Source organism: Cinclus cinclus, chromosome 2, assembly GCF_963662255.1.
Source record: "Cinclus cinclus chromosome 2, bCinCin1.1, whole genome shotgun sequence".
In the NCBI taxonomy this organism is placed as follows: Eukaryota; Metazoa; Chordata; class Aves; order Passeriformes; family Cinclidae; genus Cinclus; species Cinclus cinclus.
Genome location: NC_085047.1, coordinates 24,665,910 through 24,689,693, shown reverse-complemented (window position 1 = coordinate 24,689,693; position 23,784 = coordinate 24,665,910). Strand labels below are relative to the sequence as shown.

At 39.4% G+C, this 23,784-nt stretch overlaps 1 protein-coding gene across 1 annotated transcript in view; it reads right to left on the bottom strand.

Moving 5' to 3' along the window:
* Positions 1-23,784, bottom strand: part of GRAMD1C (GRAM domain containing 1C) — a 53,747-nt gene that overhangs the window by 15,006 nt on the left and 14,957 nt on the right. The window contains 7 exon segments of the mRNA XM_062512590.1: positions 1,136-1,295; positions 5,062-5,182; positions 6,401-6,519; positions 14,225-14,305; positions 15,464-15,559; positions 17,309-17,412; positions 19,774-19,858. Coding sequence (XP_062368574.1) covers positions 1,136-1,295; positions 5,062-5,182; positions 6,401-6,519; positions 14,225-14,305; positions 15,464-15,559; positions 17,309-17,412; positions 19,774-19,858 — 766 coding nt within the window.

Genomic DNA, 23,784 nt, shown 5'->3' with positions numbered 1-23,784 from the left:
ACATGACAAAACACAAAGTTTCTCGGTGAGATTAAGAACTGGCCTCAATTAACTAACTGAGGCCAGTTCTTAATCTGAGAAATTATGATTAACTAATAATTAACTAACTGTTCTATTCCTGCCAACAAAGGATGAAGTTTTGTTTGCACATGAAAGTAATATACAGCTGCTACTGAGCATAGCACTACTGTAGGGGTTGACTGACCTTTATTTTATCACAACAATATAGCCTTGGAGCCAATACAGGTTGGGCACACTTCGCTTTGAAGGCATTTACAGAACCCAAGATTTAGATACTACAGAATATCCACCAAAGTTCAATGAGCTGTCTGAACAACTACAGCCCTTTGGCACAAAAAAAATCCCCTGGGGAAGTAAGTGAAAATCTCACCACAGAAAGCGAGAACTCGTCAGGGGCTCCTGTGAGACCACAGGACAAGCACCCATAGACCTCAGCACAAGTCTGTCATCCAGGTACCTGAGTTTCTTCTATTTTGTACTGGGAGAGATTTGAGTTACAAGGTTGATATATTAGGATCCATAAGTTCGCACAGAGTATGCAAAAAATCTGCTGCAAGATATCCATTAAAGGTTTTCATCTTCAGATCAGATTGAGAATATGCATAATACTCTCCTGAAAGCTAAGAAGTTGTCTTTCCCTGAGCTTTCAGTAAATTCCTCATCTTACTTCACCAGTAACAATGAAGCCCATAAACCTTAAGAAAGCGTAAAGAAGGGGGGGGGGGGGTGGGGGGGTGGTTGGGGAAATCTTCCAGAAACTTAAGAACAGCCTGAAATGTGTCCCCTCAGTTTCAAAGAAATGCAAACAAAGGAAATAGATGTCTTTGAAATTAACACCACCCCATTGTCAAGAAATTTTTAGTTTAAGCTGTTGGCAACTCTCTACCCACCAAAAGAGAAAGAAAACCACAATTCTTTGTTTCCATTCTAGACACCCAACAACCTTTTTGTCCCCTCCAGAAACTAAGATTAAAAAATGTTTTTTGCTGCAATTCCATGAAACAAATAAGCAAACAAGTTTCATAAGATCAGAAGTTCTCAAACTTTCTCCACAAGTGAGACTGAACACCAAAGTCATTGTTGTCTTACAGATCCCAACTGTTAAGAGAGTTACCTTCTTCACTATCTGAAGTACTGCTCTTCTCTGGAAGATTTTCATTCTCATTAAGGTCCAAAGAGTTTTCTAAAGACCTGCTCCTAACTAACTTAGCAGGTTTCCTTTCTGAAGAGGAAAGAGGACTTTTTATTTGCCTCTCAGTTGGGGACTCCTCCACCTAAAACAACCAAGAGAAGAAAAAATATCAGTAATCAGACACAATTAACAAAAACAAAACAAAACAAAAAAAAAGCCCAAAACAAACAAAACAAACAAAAAAGTTACTTTAAGAAAAGACAGCCATACTAAGTAAGCCACATGTTCCATCTGCTCAATTACCACCCAGTCAAGTGCGCATTTCCCCCTTGCTCCTCTACCCCAGCCAACCTCTCTACCCTTTATTTAAATAGTTAACTAAACCCTGGTAAGAAGGAACAGACTTATTTGTATGTACCATTGGTTCCAAGAGCTCCCTTAAATGGAGCAGCCATCTGCACAGTTTGGGCCCTTCCCTGCTTTGACATCAGCATTTATAAATTCATTAACCTTTGTATTTATCAGGTCACTTTTTTCCTAACAATTTAGCAAGGGTCCAACAACCCAGAGGGGAAGCACAATTAAGCAGACAGGGTGCCCTTCTCTTTCAGCAAGATTAGATTACCCCAATTGCATATTTGAAAAGTTCTTATTTTGTAGGACATCATCACCCTTTGAAAAAATAAGTTTTAAAATATCGTCTAGAGCCACCCTACCTATAAAATGTTACTTCTCACAAACAAAACAATGGAGTATCATTTGCCATCTCAAATATATAATCAGGAAGGAAATCCCCCTGAACATCAGTCACTGAATCAATGGTACAGCTCTTAACCTTAAATAAGAACTTTCAGCTAAGTATATATGCCATTGGACACTTAAAGTAAATCTCCAGGGAAACTGTACGGACAAAGTTTGTGTATCTCAAAATGCCACCCAAGGAGCTTGGCTACCAGCTTTGAATCAGTTTTCATTCTAAACCTCTCCTCAAGCCCCACTGCCACCAGTGGAACATCTGGGATCAAGATGCAGTCACTGGAAGAGCAGTTAATGGACCATAGTAAATATGATCAGGCCTCCTCAACTGAGTTGTTCTGATTCATCTGCAAAACCATCATCCTTAAAGATTATTCAGCATTGACTCAAGAAAGCAAAAGCATCCACTGCTTAAACAGTCATCATGTACTTCCCGTACTTCTTGTTTTTTCCTCAATATAAAAACATTTTACTTTTTTGTGCAACCAAGGCCTATTAGGAGGTGGGTGGCTGCAGAACAGATTGTAGTATAAGCAGACAAAAGTACTCCTTCAGGGTCAAAAACTTTAAAAGGAAGACTGAATCAGAAAAACAGATCAGTTAACAAATGCTCCTATTGAGAGAAGATGTCATGTAAGTTGTACTCAGTCACATAACAGGATCTAGGACAGAACCAACATTAAATGTCAAAATACCAACACAGATGGAAGTAAAAAAGCAGCTAGTTGTGACAGAAGAGCCTAAAAATTGACACACTGATCCAGCACAAACCCAAGGAACTCTCATAGCATTTTGACAACAATCAGGAATCTAGTAAAGTGGGGTTCCCACCAGCAGAAGGGTTCCTGCCAGCAGCGTAAGAGCAGCCCACTATGCCATGAGCAGAGCAGGAAAGTCAGGCTCAAGTCACAAGACAAAAGCAACAGGTCCTAGAAAAAAAAAGCTTTTCATAATGTCATGGAAGAAGAGATTCAAGCTGGGGCTTTTGTAATAACTGATTGAGCTTAACACAGACTTCATGGGGTGATTAGCATTTGTTTGGGGTTTTTTCCACACTAAAGAGTAAAGATTTAAAGATCCATCAGCTGGAATTAAAGATGTATAATTTATTCCCTATTGTACATTTATCTCCTGAGCTAGTCCTGTACTGCTAAGCTCTATGCCAAGGCTTTTTTTGGTTTTCAGCCTGTGAACAGCAAGATCTGGGACTGGAAGGCCTTCCTACAAGGGGTGGAACAAAAACAGGCAACCAGGTGGCTCCCACATTCACATGTACTGAGAAGCAGATAAGCCATGACTGGTGTTCCACACAGACTTTCCTCAACCAACTACAGCCAGCCATTAACAATATGTTTTTCAAGATGGGCCAAATACTAGAGCAAATCCCTCCACTATTCAGATCTTCCTCATATAGGAGCTTTGGGACTTTCTTTTCTATCAGAGCAGTAAAGAGGAGTTTAAGCCTGTTTTCCCTCCAGTCCTTGGAAGGTGGTTAAGTGTGCTTTGTGTCATCATTGTGATGGCTTCTGATAAATACATTCATTCTAAGCACTACTGCTTTCTCCTACTGCCCTTGTGGTTCTACAAAATATGCTGCAATCCTGGGGCTGTGGAGAGAGCATGGACATTCCTGAATAATACCAAGTGACACATACAGCTAAACAAAATCATTGTACATTTTAGCTAACCTGAAACAGCAAACTAAGTAGTTTAGTTACACATTTATGAAGACAGCACTTCTACACTGTAATTGAAACACTTTTCAGAGGCAGTTTATTCAATGCAGAATCCTGGCATTTTTACAGACCAATTCCCCAGGCATTCCTCCTTACCAAGATGCCCAATTAGATTTAGCAGCTGCAAGAGACATCTTGGGATGTGGCACAGCAATTATTTTTAAATGGCTTCTTCTTGCACAAATAAGATTTACAAGTCCAAACTAAGGCTACCTGTGTAGATTTTTTGTTATCCCAAACAGCCCAAATCCCAGCAACATCCCCAGTCCTCTCAGGCCTCCCATACAACTCTCCAAAAACCTTGTTTTATACATGAGGAATACCCATCATGCAAGTAACTAAGCTTTTAGCATCTGAGAAACATCAATACTGTTTGCTGGATATGAGTCTCTAGCCATTAACTTGGATTCTGGCAAAACTGTGTAAATCCCACTTAACCTCCAGATCAGTTTTAGCAAGTGTTTTAAAGCCAAAATATTTAAGTGGTAGTAAAAACTATTAAAATAATCTAATTTCTTCCTTCCTCAAATTCTCCAAACCAATACTAGCAATGAAGCACCCAGCCCTAGTGAAGCTTACTAAAAATGCATTTGTGGTTTATTTTCTTTTCCAAGATGCTTGGAATATCTAGTAACCAAGAGAAAATACCTGTAACTTTTTAGGACTACAGCTGCACACAGGAATCCCAGAAACTGTGCTAGACACTGTGCCCATCTCAGGTATCACTACTAATGCACTTACTATTCACATCAGACAAACACATTCACAAATTCATACAACATAAATGAATATGAGTGAGGCATTCATGATTGTTCAGTTGTACTAACCCAAGGCATCAAGTTGAAACTCATTATAGTAAGTGTGGGGGTTTTCCCCTTCCTTCTGAAGCACTAGAAAAAGGTTTCATATATCCACAATAGCAGACTAATTGACCTTTGAAGGCAAGCATGCTAGTGTAACTACCATTTAATAAGCCCTATGTATAGGAGAGACAGTAATATAAGAGGAGATATATTTCTAAATTACAAATAGCACAAGCAAGAAAGCATTGAAAGTGAAAAAGGCATTACTTTCAAAAAACACTTGGATAAAACATAGATATGGTCCCCTTGGGAACTGGATAAGAAAAAACAAGAAATCTTGTTTTTAAAGGAAAAAGAAAAAACAGACCAGGGCATAAGCCTGAGCATTGTAGCCAGGCTGTACAGCAAATTAGTGATAGCACTGCTAAAGCTCCCACCAACAATATTCTCTTATGCAGAATTTTGCTCATTTTCAAACTTAAGAAAGATTCTCAACTTCTCAAAGATGTCTTTGGGATTTACAATCTCCATTCATCCTATGCTTACAGATATACAAATTAAGCACATATGCTTATCAGCTATAAACAGCAAGAAAGGCTGTGTCAGCACTTACTCCTGACAACATGTGCCTGTTGAGTGACTCTCCTTCTGTTTGAAGCATGGGCTCATGAACTAAACCAACCATTTTGGGTAGTTTTTCATCCCTTTCTCCAGAATCATCACATATGCTGGATCTGTCCAAACCAAGAAGGAAGATATATTTGGAGATAAGCACTGAGAAACCCAAGAAAGCGTCTCGTGTGACTTTTGCATTGAAAACATGGCTGTTCAGATAATATTAAAAACTACTAAGTCATTCTTCCCACATACACCTCATCAATATCAAGCCATTTTCCTCATTCCAGCCACCTCTCAGAAGATTCAGCTTCTGATCATAAGGTTAATAAAACCAAGAAGGTGAGTGCTGTGGGAAATCAGAAAACACAGCTGACAACTAATTTGGAAAGAAAATGTTTTAAGGAAGTGTCAGAAAATATTTTTTTTCTGCTTTGCTTATTCCAAAGTTGCAAAGTTGTGACTTCTTAACAGAGAAAACGCAAAATATAACAAAAAAAACCAAAAAACAAGCAAACCCAAAAACCCAAAACAAAAACCAAACCAATCAAAAACAAAATAAAATCAGAAAATATTTAATAGAACATATTTTGAAGCCCGTAGTGAACTCAGACATTTTTCACACAAAGACACTCAGATAACACAGGATTAAAGAGACAAATTACATTGTTCAGTTTTGTAGAGTTGTGCTTATTTACACAGAGATATGTAAAGTACTATTATTAGGTTGACATCAGCAGGTCATAAATCAGTTCACATGTGCTCAAAAAAAAAAAATAAAAAAAACCCAAGGCAACTCTTTAAAAAAAACCCACATCATTATTATCACAAGTATTCCATCTTATTATTATTCCTGTTTCTTAATTCAACCTGAGGACAATACCAAAATAAGTTAAAACCTCAGGTATCAGGCAAACAAGGCAAAACAAGTATTTCAGTCTCCACAAAGCAGGGGAAGAAAAGTTTCTGAACCATAATACAGCTGCATTCTATTCAAACCTTCCAAACTGTTGAAGGGTATATAGATGCTGCACCATCATGTGAAATGGCTGCTATTTAAGCTACCCTATTGCTGGTCCTCACACAGATCCAGGGAGACACAAGATCTTCCTCTGGCTTCTTTTAAGGAGCCTCAGCTGCACTGCTACTATTTTAGAAAATTTACACAGTTACATTTTTATGCACTCTCAGTCTATGCAGTTCAGACCTTTGCATAATTTTACTACAGGCTCAACCTTTCCAGTAAGGCTACAGCAGCTCTTTAGAAACCAAGTTTCTAAGAAAGAGGACACTGCCTCTCCCCCGGTGTTTCAATAGGCTATACAGCCTCTCCTTACCGAGACTGCCCGTTGTCCTCAGACGATGAGTGGAAGCTCTCCATCTCCTCGCTGTTCAGGCCCAGCTCAGAGCCATAGCTCTGGTGCACTAGCTGCCAGAATTCCTGCTTGGTCAGCCTCTGAAACAAAGCAAGCTAGTCAGGAACCACAGTATGGGACTGTAAGGCACTGGAGGAAAAACAGCAACAAGTTCGAATTACACCACAGCCTTTAACCTCAATTCTGACAAGGACCGAAAGCATTCAGGTATCACGTTCCGAGATTGGGTTTCAGCATTTTAGGCAATTGTACTCCTGTCTACTCCACACTCCCATTGCTGTTCAACCAATTAACACCAGATGTAAAAAAATCATCATTTTAAGAAAGCACACACTTGTAGCCACTACTTGCTTCTTCACATGTCACCAATATTTTCACAGATACCTCTGAGGTACCTCCCTCTTGAACTTTACTTGATAGGGCAACAAGGTAAGTAAGCACCTCTGATTCTGAACAAACTGCTTAATAGATACCCACCTGTTTCCTAAGGATACTTGAGTACTTTACAAACTGTGGGAGGCTAACATTTTAGTCACTACACTGGTGTCTAAGTCACTCAACTGTCCACTTCATCACGATGGGACAGGAGGTCCTCACTTTTTACCACCAGTACCCTCTTTTATGAAAAATAGTTGATTTTCTTCAGTATTGCCTTGACTCACCACGAGCTAAGTCTTCTCCTTCTCTACAGTATCTTTATCCTGTTCCATGAATTCCCACAGCTACTGAGACACATTTAAGTTCTTTTAAATCTTCAGGAAAGCTTGGAGGTGAAACTAATACGACACACTTATCTGCAAAGTAAGCAATGAGTTTCAAAGTCTGCTTCGGCTGTAAAGGGCTGATGGGTGAAAAAAAAAAAAAAAAAAGAGAAAGAAAGGAAAGAAAAGGGTTTGGGATTTAACAGAGCTCAGAGAGCAATACTAGCGATCTTAGAACAGGAGACACCACACCGAAAAAATGTGCCTCGGCCACCATCCATACTGATCAAGGGAACAGGACTGTGCTAATGAGGCGGTAACACAAGTAGTGCTTACTATTTGCATGAACCGATGACGTTAAATACTCATGCGTTATTTAAAGGGCCTTTAAATTATCCTCTCCATCCGCTTGCTTCACCTGTAGAGTGTTAGTTACAGTACCCACAATTTTAGACAGACACGGAGGAGCTGACGCGCAGCGCTGGATGTACATGCGCGCCTACAGCCGCCCCGGTGCTCCCCACGCCCCATCCCACTCCGCGACCCACCTGGCGCGCCCCGCCGGGCAGCGCCTTTGCCGGGACAGCCCCGCTCCGGCCGGGAGCCGCCGCCAGGGCCGCCGCGCTCCCACTTCCTGCTGGGCGGTGGCACCGGGGCCCGATCGGCGCCGCCCCCACCGGGCCCGGGGCAGCGCCTTCCGCGGCTGCCGCCGCCGACCCGGGGCGGGACGCAGCCAATCTCGGCCCTCGCCGCTGGGCCGGGGCCCACGGGGGTCTCACTGCGTCCCGGGCAGCATCGCATCGCACGGGAGCCGCTCCCTGGGAGGGCCGGGACAAACAGCCCAATTCGGGGGACGAGGAAGGGTTTTTCCCTCGGGTGTTTTCCAGCACAGCATGGTTTCAGGCTTTTCAGAAAGCAGCTGGCAACAGCACCCTATTGGCAGAGATCAGTTTCAAGGTAATTAATCCTAGCGAGGGCAAAGTAAACATTAAAACACAAAACACACAGCTATAAAGAGAGGGTCATAGCAGCTAATGCCAGCCTCCGTCTACGCGAGGGTTTGTTGTACAGAGCAATGCAGTGCTGAAACACGTGCATTCACTTACAGCTGGCCTTACTTTCCCCAGGCATTCTGTCTTCTGGAGCAATAAACTCATAACCAGAAACAACTACACACAGCTGTTCTTATTAAATGGCCAAAAAACAGAGGTGGGCATTACATGGTTTCAAAATACAACTGAGGTGGATCTTTAGCTAGCACACCTTTCAACCAGGAATCAAAGGACAGAAACAAAGCCATTTTCATTGCGGCTGCCCAATATTGCCAATGCCTTGATTCCCAGTCATAATGACACAGAGGTAATGTTGCTAATTAAATTCACCGGTATATTCTGTCTATGGGCAAATCAGTCTGCCCTTGTGCAGTCAGATCAGTACTTCAAGGAAAGCAAAGAAGCTTTTCAGCTTCTATAAAGAAATCTATAAAGCTGTTTCCTGTTGTTTTATAATAACAATGTTACCAACTTCTGCTTCTAAAACAGGATTCTTGGACTCTGCTCTATTATTCCTAGCTCAGCTAGATATAAGTTCTTAATGGTCACAAGCCAAGATCAAACAATACTTGCTTTATTGTATTAGAAAGAGTCAGTTCTGAAAGCAAAGGGCATAAGTTTTCTGGGTCAGACTTCTGCTTCTGAGAAGACAGCTTAGAGAATCTCTGAAGCTTGACAGGTGAAATCTAAACATGAATTACTTTGCCCATTCTAGGTGATGGTCTACACTGGGTTTTTCCTCAGTTCTCTTTGGATGCAAAAAACAAAGACTACAAGAAGCAGCTGGGATACACTTTTGTCTTTTCAAGCAGAGCACAGATCATCAATACTTCACTTCATGCCGGACAAAGTGATGTCATGGCATGAGCAATATTACAGAGTACCACCAATAGAAGCAAATCTGATGATTTTTATCTTCTATGGACAAATGTAGAAATAAGAACAAGACCTGCTATACAGGTTGACTAAAGAGATAATCCTCACCATATACCACACTCCTGCCAGGCAACTCTGATACAGAACTCTGACTGTTTGCAGACAGCAGAGGGAAACAGCAAACTCTCCCTCTAATTGCCTAAACAAGAAGCTCAGAATCAAACCAAGCTTTCTTTCATCTCTTAAATTAATCTTGTGCACAAAGATGCAAATAAACATCTCTTTTCACAACCTTACCTAAGAAACTGCTGAGGAAGGCTGAACTGCTGTCCAGGGAGATGCTTGCCACAAGAAACCCAAGTGATCAAAAATTCTGGTCCCTTCTCACATCTCTAGACTTACGTGCTACAATGTCTCTGGAGACAGGTGCAAATCTCTACCAGCAAAGCATAAGAAGAACAATAGGAAAATAAATCCAACTCTAAGGCAGAGGACTCATGAGAATTGAGGACAATGAAGTTAAGATCTTGTTCCATTAGAAATAAGGAGCACTGTGTTTGTTTGGGATTTGAATGACCTGTCTAATTACATTTTAATTTGTTCCTTCTCCCTTAAACTTGAGGCATATTCAACACCCACATAAGGTTTATGAAAATAAAGCAAAACTGTGATTGGCACTGCTCTTATTGACAATAGTAGCCATGAATAAACTTCTTGTATTAAGCTAGAAAGCCCATTGCAAAACAGGATTTTTTGGCTGATTTTATAAACTAAAGTATTATTGAAAGCTGCAGTGGCTGTGGAAGCAGCTATCTGTTCTATCAAGACCGGTGTCATGTCTCTTCCAGGCCTGCATTAATGATTCCTTATTTTCCATGATGCTGGGTCATTTAAAATACAATGGCAAAAGCCTACAAGACTCACTCTGCACACGTTTTGCAACAGGGATGATGGGGGGGGGAAGTGGAATTTTCCTTCAAAGAAAAGTCTTTGTATGGACATTGAAAGAATAAAAAGTCTAAGAAAGGCCCATGTAAAGAGGAAACTACCCACTGATTTGCAGAGGAACTAAAGCTGAAGGGCACCAAACACACTATAGTGTACTCTGAGCAAGGTCTGAAGAAGTTATGAGCTTAAGAATTGTAACTGAGTTTAAAGGGGACTAGGAATCCTGTCAGAGCAGTGGTGCAAAGCTGAGGGAGAATATCTTGACAGATGAAGTTTGAGCCCAGAATAGCATCTAACCATTTGCTTTGTTTTCTTGCACAGTGCAAGTCACTTCTAAGAGAAAAGCAGACTGCTCAAAGGACTATTTGTTCAGCCACCTAGGACATGCAATACCTGGGAGGTACAAGGCAGAACAGCCACCAGATGGAGATCTAGGAAAGGGTATGAGGCTGACCCCACTGCAAAGTTCTGCAGGTGGTGAAAGCTTAAGGTACATCAGGTAAAGCAGATGGGTCACTCCTCAGAGGCGAGTCCTCATAACAGAAAATCTATGCCTGCAAGTGCTGAAGAGGCCAGGGACTGAAAATTACCTCTGCACAGACATGATCTGAAGCAAATGTAATTCCAGTCCCCTGGACCCAAATCCCGAAAATTGGGGATTATTGACCATCAAGTGGTGTAATCCAGCACCGTGACACCTACAGTCAGAGTTATACTTCTGATGACAACTTTATTTCATAATTTAACAGTTGAATGTCATCTCCAGATATAAAAGATATGCTCCAGAATATAACCAAGCTATTCATAGGCTCTAAAACATTTAGTATTTACAGATGAAATATTAAAACCAGCTCCTTTGGGAAATGGTTCCAGAGTGAGATTTGTTTTTTGTCAAAAGCCTTACAAATTCTGATGGCATCCCTTTGCTCACTGAAGCCAGGAACATCAAGCTGCACACAGTCAGGCATTGCATACCATGGCAGGGCCTCAGGTGTATGAGACATTTTCCACATGTATGCTGTTCCTGACATTGTAGTGATGGGGAAAAAACAGCAAAACTGCTGAAAAGCACCAAAGGCTCTCTTAGTATTAGCCCAGTAGGCAGCTGCCATTCTAGTAGTGTCAGTGGATCCAGCTCCAGCAACTTCAATTTCTACTTTCAAATCCACAGTACCCTTTTATAGCTTTATCCAGTAAAGAATAACATAGGCAGCTGACAGGTGACTCAAACACATTCTAACAGAGAATCAGAAGTCATTACTACGTTTCAGAAGTAGGTCAACCTAACAGAAATCCTGTTCCAATAAGAGTTCCAACATACTACATTAAAAAGCCCTACATATACCTTATGACTATGCTCCATTTTACAACTGAGAGCCCCAAGCAAAAATTCTCAAAACCAGATTTATCTTCTAACATACTTCAGTGAGGAGGCAATCAAGTTAATAGCAAGATATGATAGAAATAATAAAGATAGTTCCAAAGCTACTCAAATGTCTCTAAAGCCTGCTGGCTTAATCGCATCTTGCATGCAGTCCATGCCTCCTACTTTCTTATCTATCCTTTAGCTACTGCTCTAAAGTGAAAAATGACCCTAATGTGACACTCATTTCAGTGTCACAGAGAAGAAACACAAGAAAAACTAATACTGAACACTACAAAGCTTGTTACCTCTGTTCCAGCCCTAGGACAGGTTTGTATACCTGAATGTCTACACACTGACTCCCCAGAACCACAAACTAATCAACAGTGCCATTTCTGACAAACTCGGCACAATGAGAGGAAAGCATATTTGTGCACTTCCAGTTGCACATTCCAGTCAAAAGGTGATATAGGACATTGTGGCTGGATTCAAGACAAGATGGTTATGAGGTTACAGTTAAATAGTAATTGATTTGAGGAACAAGAGATTTGCAAGAAACTCTGGTTTTGCCTTAAATAGCATTTCCCTTTATTTTCAGCTTTTGTTTTGAAAAAATGTGCTCCAGTCTGCCCTAAAATTCATCTAACAAAAAGAAAAAAGTGTAGCTACTATGTGTAAGTAGAACAACAGCTTTAAAACTTTGGGGATCATTGCACTGTTATATATAAGTATTTCCATGTGTAATTGCAACTGTGTTAAAATAGTTAAACAATGAGAGACAAACAGGAAGGAAATGGTTTACAAAAACTGTCTTTCTTACAGTGATGTTCTGCAAAAGTGTCAGTCCATTTGTGGAAAGATTAGCTGAAGTATCCACAAATTGCAATATACATCAAGCTAACTAACCAAAGTTGCTGAAATACACTTCCATATCATACAGCCTGCCTTTGTTGCATTTATTCAAGGTCAGTAGAGTTGTAATGAGCTAGATGGCAAAGGTTCAGCTAACTTATCTGAAAAGGACTTTTGGCCTTTTTCCTTGAAAGTTTTCACTAAGAAAACCTCTTGCCTTTTTGATCACAGATTAGGCATAGAAAATGTGAAGCAAATGCTTATCAATTTAGTAATATATGTTTGAGCTCAAAGTGAAGAGAAGCATACAACCTATATGCAAAGATAAAATGCTCCTTCAACAGCAGAGTTGTAGGTAGCAGTTTAAGAAGGAAAAGATGAGAATTTTGTCGGTGATCTGAAGTACAAGGAACCAAAGCACAACATCAGATTAGAGTTCTAATCTGAATTCAATCTAATTCAGAAAGGAAAAAAGCTAACTTCAAGTCTCTTACTATCCAGAGGCACATCTGTCTACATTATTGTCCTGGTTTACAATACAAGATACATATTCTATTACCATCTACATTATACCCAAACCAATACTCTCTTACAGATATATATATATATAATAGAGAATGAAACCCTACACATAGTTCTCTCTTAAAATAAGGTCTCCTTGCGGTACACAGTGGGTTTCCCCATCTTTCTGCATTACCCACCAAGTGTAACCAGGTCCTTGAGCAAAAACACTGATTGGTCTGCCTTTGCCTGCAGTGGGATTAATCCAAACAGTCTTTCCTAAAATACCTTTCATGTGTACCACAGGGATTCTGTCTCCATCCACTGTGTGCAGGGGTTCAGATTGGGCAGGACCGGCTCAATTGATGGACCCTTGGGTGTTGACCATCCAGGTGGCTTTTGCCAAGTTCATTTCCCAGTTTCTGAAGGTTCCCCCACCAAGTGCCTTCAGGGTAGTTTTAAGGAGTCCATTGCACCGTTCCACTTTCCCGGCAGCTGGCACGTGGTAAGGGATATGACATATCTATTCAATACCATGTTCTCTGGCCCAGGTGTTGATAAGACCATTCTTGAAATGGGTTCTGTTGTCTGACTCAATTCTTTCAGGGGTACCATGCCTCCAAAGGACTTGTTTTTCTAGGCCCAAGATAGTGTTCCGGGCAGTAGCATGAGGCACAGGGCAGGTTTCCAACCATCCTGTGGTTGCTTCCACCATGGTCAGTACGTAGCGCTTGCCTTGGCGGGTTTGGGGAAGGGTGATGTAGTCAATTTGCCAGGCTTCCCCATACCTGTACTTTGACCATCGTCCACCGTACCACAGAGGCTTCACCCGCTTGGCCTGTTTGATTGTGGCACAGGTTTCACAGTTCTGGATGACCTGTGAGATGCTGTCAATACTAAGGTCCACCCCTCGGTCACGGACCCATCGGTATGTTGCATCTCTCCCCTGATGACCAGAGGCATCATGGGCCCAACAAGCTAGGAATAATTCTCCCTTGTGCTGCCAGTCTAGATCCACCTGTGATATTTTCACCTTGGCAGCTCACTCCACCTGCTCATTGTTGTGATGCTCTTCATTAGTTTGACCCTTGGGTACGTGCGCATCCACGTGTCGAACCTTCACAGTTAGCTTCTTTACTCAGGTGGCAATGTCCTGCCAAATCTCAGTGGCCCAGATGGGTTTCCCTCTGCGCTGCCAGTTGGCCTTTTTCCACTGGATTCCAGAGGAAGAACCAGGCTTTTTCCACATCATCCCTGGACCCTTTGGGGGAAAACTGCACCAACACCCTGACTGACAGGGTATCAGGTTGTATTCTGACTCTGTCAGTGGTTTTATTTTTTATTATTGCATGTATTTTGTTTTTCCTTTTTCTCTTCCCTATTAAAATGTATAACTGACTTGAAGTCTCACTGGTTTTGCTTTTCAAACCAGTACAATTATAAAAAGTTGATTTGGTTGCTTAACCACAGGTACTGATGCAGACAAGCTTACCTTATCCAGTAACACATTCTGCCACAAACGGAAGATACTGAGGTAGCTTCTGTCTCTTGCACTGAATGATGTAAAGAAAAACTACAGAAAAAAAAAAACAAAGTAAAAAACAAGCTCACATGTAGCTATTTTCAAGAATCCCAGAATGCTTCCTTCTGTCTTTAATATCCCAAATTTGTCAGTAACAGCTTGCCGCATTTCACATTCAACAAACCTAAGGTTGTATTCCTCAGGTTCCACAGTTTGTATCACTCTCAGTGAGTATGTTCCCCAATGTCCACACAGTATATGAAGACACTTGCTGTTCTGGTCATGTGACTATCCTTGGCATAAAGGAAGAGCTCATCCTCAAAACTTAAGCACACTTAAATTTTTCCCATAGGAGGCTGAACCAATCAGAAATACACATGCCCGTTTCTTACAGGCCACAACTATTTCCATTCTTCTCCCACATAAGCCTTTTATGAAGGTTTTCACAAAAGATTATGTGAAATTAAAATAATTAAAATATGAGATCAAATTATATGCATCATTTCAAGTATTAAAGTCTTTCCCATTGGAAAGTTGGGGCTTTTTTATCAAAGAAGTCTATCTTCCTTGTCAATGAAAATTAATACTGGATGAATTGAGAGGAAACAGCCAAATATGATTAATCACAGTTGCTTCCCAAAGAACAGCTCCAGGTTCACTGTAGTAAGCTCTGTTCTTTGCCAGGAATTATTAGTTCTTCTATAAGTGCCTTGAAAATAATCACAATGTGTGTTGCACATAAGACTCTCCATCATGCTTTTCAGTTTTTCAAATACACACTCAAAAACTTCATTTCCCAGCACATGTTCTGGGGTAAATTTGTCCTTTACTTCAAACCTATGGCATCACAGTCCTTTTGTATTCAGTAGTGTTCTTCAAGGAGAACTTGAAATCCAGTGACTTTGCTATTTTTCCAGTATGAAGAATACACATTCTGAATTCATTTTTTGAATTTTAGTTTTTTTTTGAATAGGTGAGACAAACTCTTACTTTCTGGTTACTGTATCAACACCACTAAGGGATTCTGCAGTCAAACTGGAGTTGAATTATCAAGAAACATTCACAGGGTCCAAACCTAAGTTTGCCTTCTAATCCCAATCACATTTAAACATTTGACAGGGAAGTTATTTATGCAAATATAGACTACTACAAGTGCTGTATTCTGGACACTATCATTTATCAAGAACATATTTAAAAACAGATTTTCACCTTCTCTCCTTTTGTTGCTATTTGTATGGCATTTGGAATGAGACGAGCAGTCTTCTCCTTTGTCATGAAAGTGATATCCTTCAAAGCAATAGAAATCTAAGCAGAAACACATTTGATAAGACATGTTAAAAATAACTTATGACTAAAAAGTAAAAGTTGCAGAACATCCAAGAGGAACTCAAACCCCAAACCCTGGAATCCAATCCAGATGAGATCACAAAGGTAATTACTGTCTCCACTTGCTGCTTTAACAGCAACCATTTCAAAGTAGAAGCTGAGGTGACTTAAGAGTCATCTCCTTTCACATTAGGACTGAGGAAGTGGTTCTTTCTGCTTTTCTTCTACTCTTCCAGCCACAATCCTAACCAAACACAAATCAGAGATCTGAAAGTCAATCCCAATCAGAATGCTATACATAAGGCAAGACATAGATAAGAGAGATCAGATAACAGACCCTTCTTTCACAGAAGTTTACAATATAGTCCATTCTCAAAATTTTATTTGCAGTCTAGCCACTGCAAGAAATTCTTCCTGCCTAGGCACATTTGACGTGGATTCTAGTAGTTGAAATGTTTCTATTTAGAAGAACATGGTCTGGCTGCAAGAAGCCATTTCCTTCCAGCCTACCCCCCTCTTCTCTTGAATATAAGGCTGTGCTGCCCTTCATCTTAGAGAAAGTAGGAACATACAGGTCTAACTTGTTTCTTCCTGTGTGAGCAGAAAGTTCTCCACTTACTCCCTCTCTCTTTGCAACAACAAAGCCTGCTAATGAGTTCCCAAAGTTGGCTCTACCATTGTAGCTGATGAACTCAGATTGCCTAAAGGTATTGCTGAAGATATCACTCTGCTAGACAGGCAGAAACAGGTTACCAGGATGTGTGCTGTTTTGGATTTTAAACAAACCCAGTCAATATTTGAATAGTTTATATATTCATAGGTATAATTCCAAAGAGTTTATTTTTAATTAATTTCACATCCAAAATAAAAATATTCAATCATCAAATCCATCTGACCAAAGTAAGCTTGGTTTTCAGTTAAGTATTTCTACAGCTCCTCACAGTCTTAAATGCACAAGCTATTTGTTGTTTGTCCTGTGTATTCCAGGCCACTCAGATGTCAGATACTAACTGAAGTTATAAGCAGTCTCACAGTTCACAGAACATTTTGACATGTCCATCCTCTGTAGGTTATTTTCCTTTTCTTATTCAGTGCTTCATGAAAGTTCTACAGCAGATACAACAATTGTTTGAATGAAAAATTTTAATTCATTAACTTAATCCGACAGAAATTAAGAGCCAACATATCACAAATATCTACCTTTGCTCATACTGTTCAAAAGCCACAGACCACAATATGAGAACTCGCAGAAGTAATTTATCAATTCCCTTCAGCTGTTCTTAGATGCTGATATTTACATGTAAGGCTAAGTCAAGTAAGGTTCAATGTTGGAGAGTTCTTGAATAGGGCAACACTACATGCCATGTCGTGCCCCAGGACTTGAAGTAGGAGATTATGTGTTGCATTCTTTTATAGGACAACTTTGCACGGTAAGGAAAGGCAAATTATCATCCAGAAACGTAAAAAGCCAGCTTTAGCATAATTCCTAAACTTCTTATGCTGAATGACTGTCTGAGCAGGCTTACTTCAGTATTCAGATGCTTCCACTGCTACTTCTATTTCACAGAGAATGGATCTGCATTTCCACTCAGGGATGCTGGCTCTTTCTTCACAGCCCAGAGTTACTAGTATGAGATTGACAGGATGAGATCTGAGACACTCTAATCCTGTATCCTGATAGAACAAGACAAAGAAAACGTGGGATTCAAGTGAGCTAAGAAATCTTACTGTGGTCTCCCATCGGAAAATGTTGCTGTGGAAACAGAGCCAGTTTTCAGAGAGATACAAGCGTCCTTGCAGCAGGATATCCTTCTGGAGTGCACAGGCATAATCTAGGTACAAAGAGCAAGACAAATTACTCACTCACTGACTGCAGCACAGTTGACCCGAACCTGTTAACTAAAATGAGATGGGGTATTATAATACAATAAAAAGCACTTTATTTTGCTTTTAAGAAGTCTACGAAGGCAGACTTGTACTGGCTTGCATCCAGACCATTGTTCTGGGAAAAACAATGAAAATTTCTTCTGTTCTCAGCCCAAAGCTAGAGTTGATGGTACATCTGTGTGAGGACAGCACTCCATCTATCAACCCCTGTGCATTGTCTTAGGTTTTCAGAGAAGAGGTGTCAGGCAAGACCAGGAGTACATGGGTGAAGTATTCATTAGTCAAACTTCAAAGTGCCTAAACAACAGAATACACAGACATTTTATAGTACAACAGATTATACTGTCAACTCCTACATAACAGTAGTTCTGTATCTGGGTACTGTCTGAGCCAGAATTTTTATTTTGTGTACTACAAGAACAAAACAAATACAGTTCTTGTTCGAATATCAAGAAGTTCAGGAGTCCCCAACATCCTAACTTCAAGCTATATCTGCATTTACAGAAGCTTTTATTACAATTTTTAAAATTCTCTAGCATTTTCCCCCTCAAATAATCAAGTGGAAATAAGTTTTCTTGTAACAAGAATGAGGCATGTATACAAGCCCTTGGAGATATAACTACAACTACAAATAGTAACTACAGAAGCTTAAATTGAAAGAAGTCAGTTGTAAGTGCATGTTTAAGAACACTCAGATACCAAAAGGCTGACAGATGAAGGCAACAGGAGTTTGAAGTTAAGGACTTGAGGAAAGCATTACTAAGAAGCTGCATCTGATTTCTGTGGTTTTTAAGAGAGGGATTCAGACCTATAGAGGTTATCACTGGGCAAGTGATGAGCAACTCCACTCTGACCAACCTAGACAAAAGAGAATATCAAAAAACAAACAAAAGAGGTTAGCATTTCTCCTTTTAAGTTTTCAGAACCAGTAATTTTATGTTGCTTGAAAACAACATTTTCAGGTAAATTATAGTGGTACTCCTTTAAGCTCTCATTTAGACAGTATAAGTAATTCCTTTCATTTTAAGAAAATAATACTTTATATAATATTTATATACAGTGCTCATTACAGTGGAATAGTTGCTTATTTTTAACAGTGGATTTAAAAACAGAAGCAGTAACAACTCTTTTAATGACCAGCAGCAAGCAATGGCTTCTTGGAGCACTGTAAAGCCTGTACCAAGTTTCTCTACACCAAGCAAAGGAAGAGCTCCTTGCTTGGAGGATGCAGAAAATCCTTTCAAGGAAATACTGCTTTGTATGGGGTAAAGAAAAATTATAGAAAAGTAGCAGCTTTGCTTCTGATGGAACAGATTAACCCATGACTAAATCTTTCTCTAAATCATAGGCAGTCTCTTCTTTGAAACTGTACTTCAGAGTTTGCTCCACAGCTTTCCACATCAATCAAGAGTAAGGAGAAACATCAAAATAATGCTTTGAAGAAATATTATTTCCTTTTATTTTATGTCCCTACTGAAGTATTTTTAAAATGCAGAAGGCATTTCAGAGGATAAGTGCCTCCTGAGGAAAAAGACACACAGGGATTTAACTGCTTTAGAGCTGCTGCTTGCATACTGCAAGCATACACTAAACAGCCTCTCTATAGTCACTTCCTTAAAAATTGCATAAAATGAGAGATGAACTTTAAACAGTTACAATGCCATTTTTGTATGAAAATATACAGTGTATTTATTACACAAATACAACACAGGCAGGTGATAAAGGAGGCAATAAGGCACATCACTAAGCAAAGGAGGTAGGGTTACATCCTTGCCTTCTTTGGATTCTGCAGTGGAGTGAAACAGCTGGAAAATGAACATTTCAGTGCTGAGAAAATTTATGCATCATAGTTTGATATTCTCTGACACCTGCTTCTTTCCTCTCCCATTCATCTGAAAAATAGTTTTTTAAATTATAGCCACCCACCATGTCACTCAGTTCCAAGAGTCACATTAATCAGGGTGCCTTGGGCAAGGGTATTAGTTCCAGGGAGCAAGGGGAAAGTTTTTGCTAAGGATGATCTACCTAGTAAACAGAGTCTCAGAAACAACATCCTTTTTTGTTGTTGGTTTACGTTTTTTTGGGTTTTTTTTTTTTTTCATTTTGTTTTTCCCCACAAAGCAGGCAATAGAGGAGTATGGACCTGGCTTTCCTTGAAAGTAGTTCATGCTAGTTCAAAGACAGGAGAATAGGGAGTTACCAGCTGTAGTTGGAATTTGCCATTAAAAACCCAAAATGTTTTGACGTGACTGTAATCTGAAGTCATCAAACAGAAGACAAGGACTTTTTCTGTGATTACTTCTTACCTACTATGAGTCTCTCTGAGTCTGGCAGATGAGAAAACTGTCTCTTGAATTCCTCACTCCTATATTTGTAAGTGGAACTTGAGAACTACAAGAAAGAACAGTAAAAGGTTATGTAAACAGATTTGTTTTCAGCCATCAACTGTCTTCATACTGGATGTGAAATTTTATCTTGCAGAACAAATGAACCTCAGAAGAGCAAAAAAGAATAGGTGGTATCTAAATGTGATCATCACTGTAACTTTATGCTTACTTATCTAGGAGTATTTATTTGGCACAGGCCAAACTATTCCCTGTATCAGTCCATATGGCAGTCACAAGGCATTACAGTGCTATGACAGCAACCTTCTCCACCCATAAAATGAGAGCCCTTCTTGGACTAAATATTCTAGCACAGGCTAGAGTGAAGAGGCAGCAAGGTCACAATACAGAGGTGACAGAGAAAAATCAAGCCTTCATGGAGGCCAATAGAGCACAAAGACAGAACCTAGAACATCAATGTCTACTTGGAGCACCACTTCAGGAAAACTACATTGTGTTGTATTTTTTTGCCACTTGCTCTAACTAGACCTGTACAAATAAAGATAATAGTTTCTTCCAGTAAGAATGAATAACAACATCACCATCACTTCTTGATTTTCTGTCATATTCTACATTTCATTCATTTTAAAGACATCACTGTCTATGATTTTCTTAAGATTCAAATTGGGCAGTAAACTCACAGCAAAGAGGACTACTTCGATGGATTTTTATTCCTTCCTCCTACAGACAAATGTGCTTGCTCCCACTCAAATTAAGAGCTTCAGCACATTCTCCACAAAATATACTGCATAAAAGTCCTACATTTGATTTTCATTTATAAGAGGATCATTTTTTTTTTCTTAATAGATATTGGACACTTATTTTAGAGGCAGTCTTAACTAAATGCTGTATACGGCCATGACTCAGCTGGACTAAAGCTATTAAAGGAAGAAATCACTTCTAAGTGTTCCTAGAACCAGGTATAAATATATTACAAAAGCCTCTTTCACACTTTTTTCTAAAGATCTTAAGAACATGGAGGCTATTCTCTACTTGAGCACCTGTATTACTCTAAAATTTGACATTCACCATTAAATCAATTTCTACCATAAGATTAGCTGCTATTTATATTTAAAGTGGGGGAAGAAAGAAGGCAAAGAACCACTTCTGACTGTATGACCTTGCAGCATGCTTATTTTTGACATATTCCTGCAGCATGTTAGTTGGCCACTATCCTTTCACTATGTTTGCACTTGTCTAAAAAATCCCAAGACAAATACAGATATTTATCTTCAGCTTGATGGTCTTTTAATAAACTAGAGCCAATAGTGCTCCCACCTCCTCAAGATTCCCACATTTTGATCTTTTTCACTGAGGACATTCCTGCTTCTTGCAGTTGAAAAGTTCCCTGAACACCACCCTACTCACACACTTACCACACTCACATCCTACAATGGTCTGGCGTCTCATACTTGAGAACTGAGCTCTTAGGCCACAAGAGCAAATTCAAAGTCAAGTGTTTAAATGCATTTAACAAGTGAGAAAGTAAAGTTGCCCTGACACCCATCAGCTTTTAAAAAAATGTCAGTTTACCTTCTAGACCATGAATAAAAGGAAGTCTTTATGTCTGACCTCTGTTTGAGTATATATTTGTTGTCCACTGATATTCTGAACATTGTAATGCAAAAAAGGCAGCACAAGATGGAGACAGGAAATGCATCTACCCCCTCCTCCCCCCAGAAAAGTAAACATGAAACGTTTGGGTGTAGCTAAGAAGAACATGTTAGACATGTCTCCTCTAAGATGTAATGCCTCCAGTTATATTTCAGTTATATCTGTGATTATAAAAATAACATTATTGGAAAGCATGTAATCTGCTGAAGTAGGTGGGCAATGGTTTCTTGGCTTGCAACATCCAGCCCTGAAATGCACACTTTTAATTGATCATCCGAAAAAGGCATTCAATATCGCACTGCTTCGAAGAAACCAAGTTCTTTGCAATTACTCTGGAAAGAGACATAGGGAAAAATGAAAAATTAACTCACATCTGTAAAGTTTCCACCTGTAGCTCCGGAGTCCCTATGGCTTACACACAGTCCTACCTCAGCTGTCTGAAGTCTGGGCTTGTGTTGCTAAAGCCAGCATACAGGGAATAAATTGGTCTGCCATGAGAGGAAAATGAAAGTCACAATTTATGAAATCATGATTTAGGAAGCAATGCTTTTAAGGCAAAATGTAATTTCTCAAACATGCTGTATACAAGAGATAAGAAGCACACTGAAGTTCAGCATTTTTGTGGTTGTAAGACAAAAGGAATCAAAGAAAATAGGAGCATCACAGTGTCACAGGCACATTTGTATTAGTGCCTGAATCAGCCAGTTCAACAGCTCCAAGAATCCAGACTCAGGATACTGAGTTTTACTTAGAACTGTAATTTTTCTAGAGCATAAAACTGCTACAGCTTTTCTTGGAAACCCTTGCTGGCATTTAGAAGTATTGTCATGAGTGACTGGACTATAGGAAATCCTTATTAATTACAGATTTCTGCTGAGCTCTTAGGACACATGCAGAATCTGCTCTGAATCTTTATCTAACCAGCCGAATAATGTGAGCACACAAACTTTTGTGTTGGAGTCTGAAAAATAAGGCCTCTCTGAGTTCCTCAGAGAGAGATCAACAAGTTTCAGTGAAGGCTGAAAAATATAGTCTTAGATACCAGTGTGAAAAACAAGCCTTCATAAAGGCTCCAAAAACAGTTTTAGACATAATAAAACCATAGTAAGAATATTGCTTACATTTTTTTAAATAGAACTAGATAAAAGATATGTGTAGTTTATGCATAACCTAGCGTGCTAAGAAACTAAAATTCTAAGAGGTTAAAAAGAAATAGTTTGGGTTTTTAACTTATTGAGTAATTTGTGTATGAGAATCTATGTATTGAAAAAAGGCTTGTTCTTGCTCTCTCTTTCTTCTCTCCCCTCATCTCTATCATCCTTGCCCAAAGAAGATATGAGCTGCAGCAGCAACATCAACCTTCCCAGGACCTCGACAGGAACAGCTTCTACATCTAATGGAGACTTTACTTCGATTTAGAACTCTTTACCAAAAACTTTTAACACATACTTCAATGCTTGTGTCTCTTTGCCTTTTGAGACTGATGTACCTTTACAATAAGCAATAAACTTTATAGCAACTAACAGCTGCTCAGCTCTTTAAAAAAACAAACAAACAAACAAACAAACAAAAAACCTACTACCCAACACTTTTGAACCTTATCTTTTCCCTGCTTTGCATGAAAACTATCTCACTTAAATCTGTAATTTTTACCTACTCAGTAGGTGGCTTGGTGATTAAGAAGAGATCCCTCAACAGACTCGGGAAACAAGAGGGGCAATTTTAACACTACTGGCAACTTCAACTTGCTTCAAATGAAGAAAACAAGTTATTTCTATGAATACAATATCTCTCCTAACACTACTATAATGTCCAACATGCGGCAGCATTTGAAGCAGGTTGCCACCTCTGCGTTGCAAAATCCAGCACCAAATATTAAAAGAGGAAAGGCATAAAACAGGTTGGAGCATGGCATTCATAAGATGAAAATAGCATCTTGTTTTTAATACATACACATTTCTAAGTTTAATTAAAGTCATCAGGAAAATACTTGGCCTGAGGATAATCCTAGACATTTATGGTCATGCTATATTTAATCACCAAGAAAATAATTGCAGCCAACAACTCAAAACCATTTTTCATCTGAAGCCACAAAATATACTAGAAATCTGTAAAGCAGTATAAACAGAAAACCATTTTCAGTGACAACTAGAAAGTTTTACAGAAGACAGTTATGTAAGATACTATGACTAGAGACACATAACTAAATTATTCTCATACCTTGTTTAGAAATAGACCAGTTCAACTATGTAAAGTCATGTTCCAGAAGAAAATATGTAAACTTAAATAGAACTAAGCCGAGTTATTTATAAGATAGAA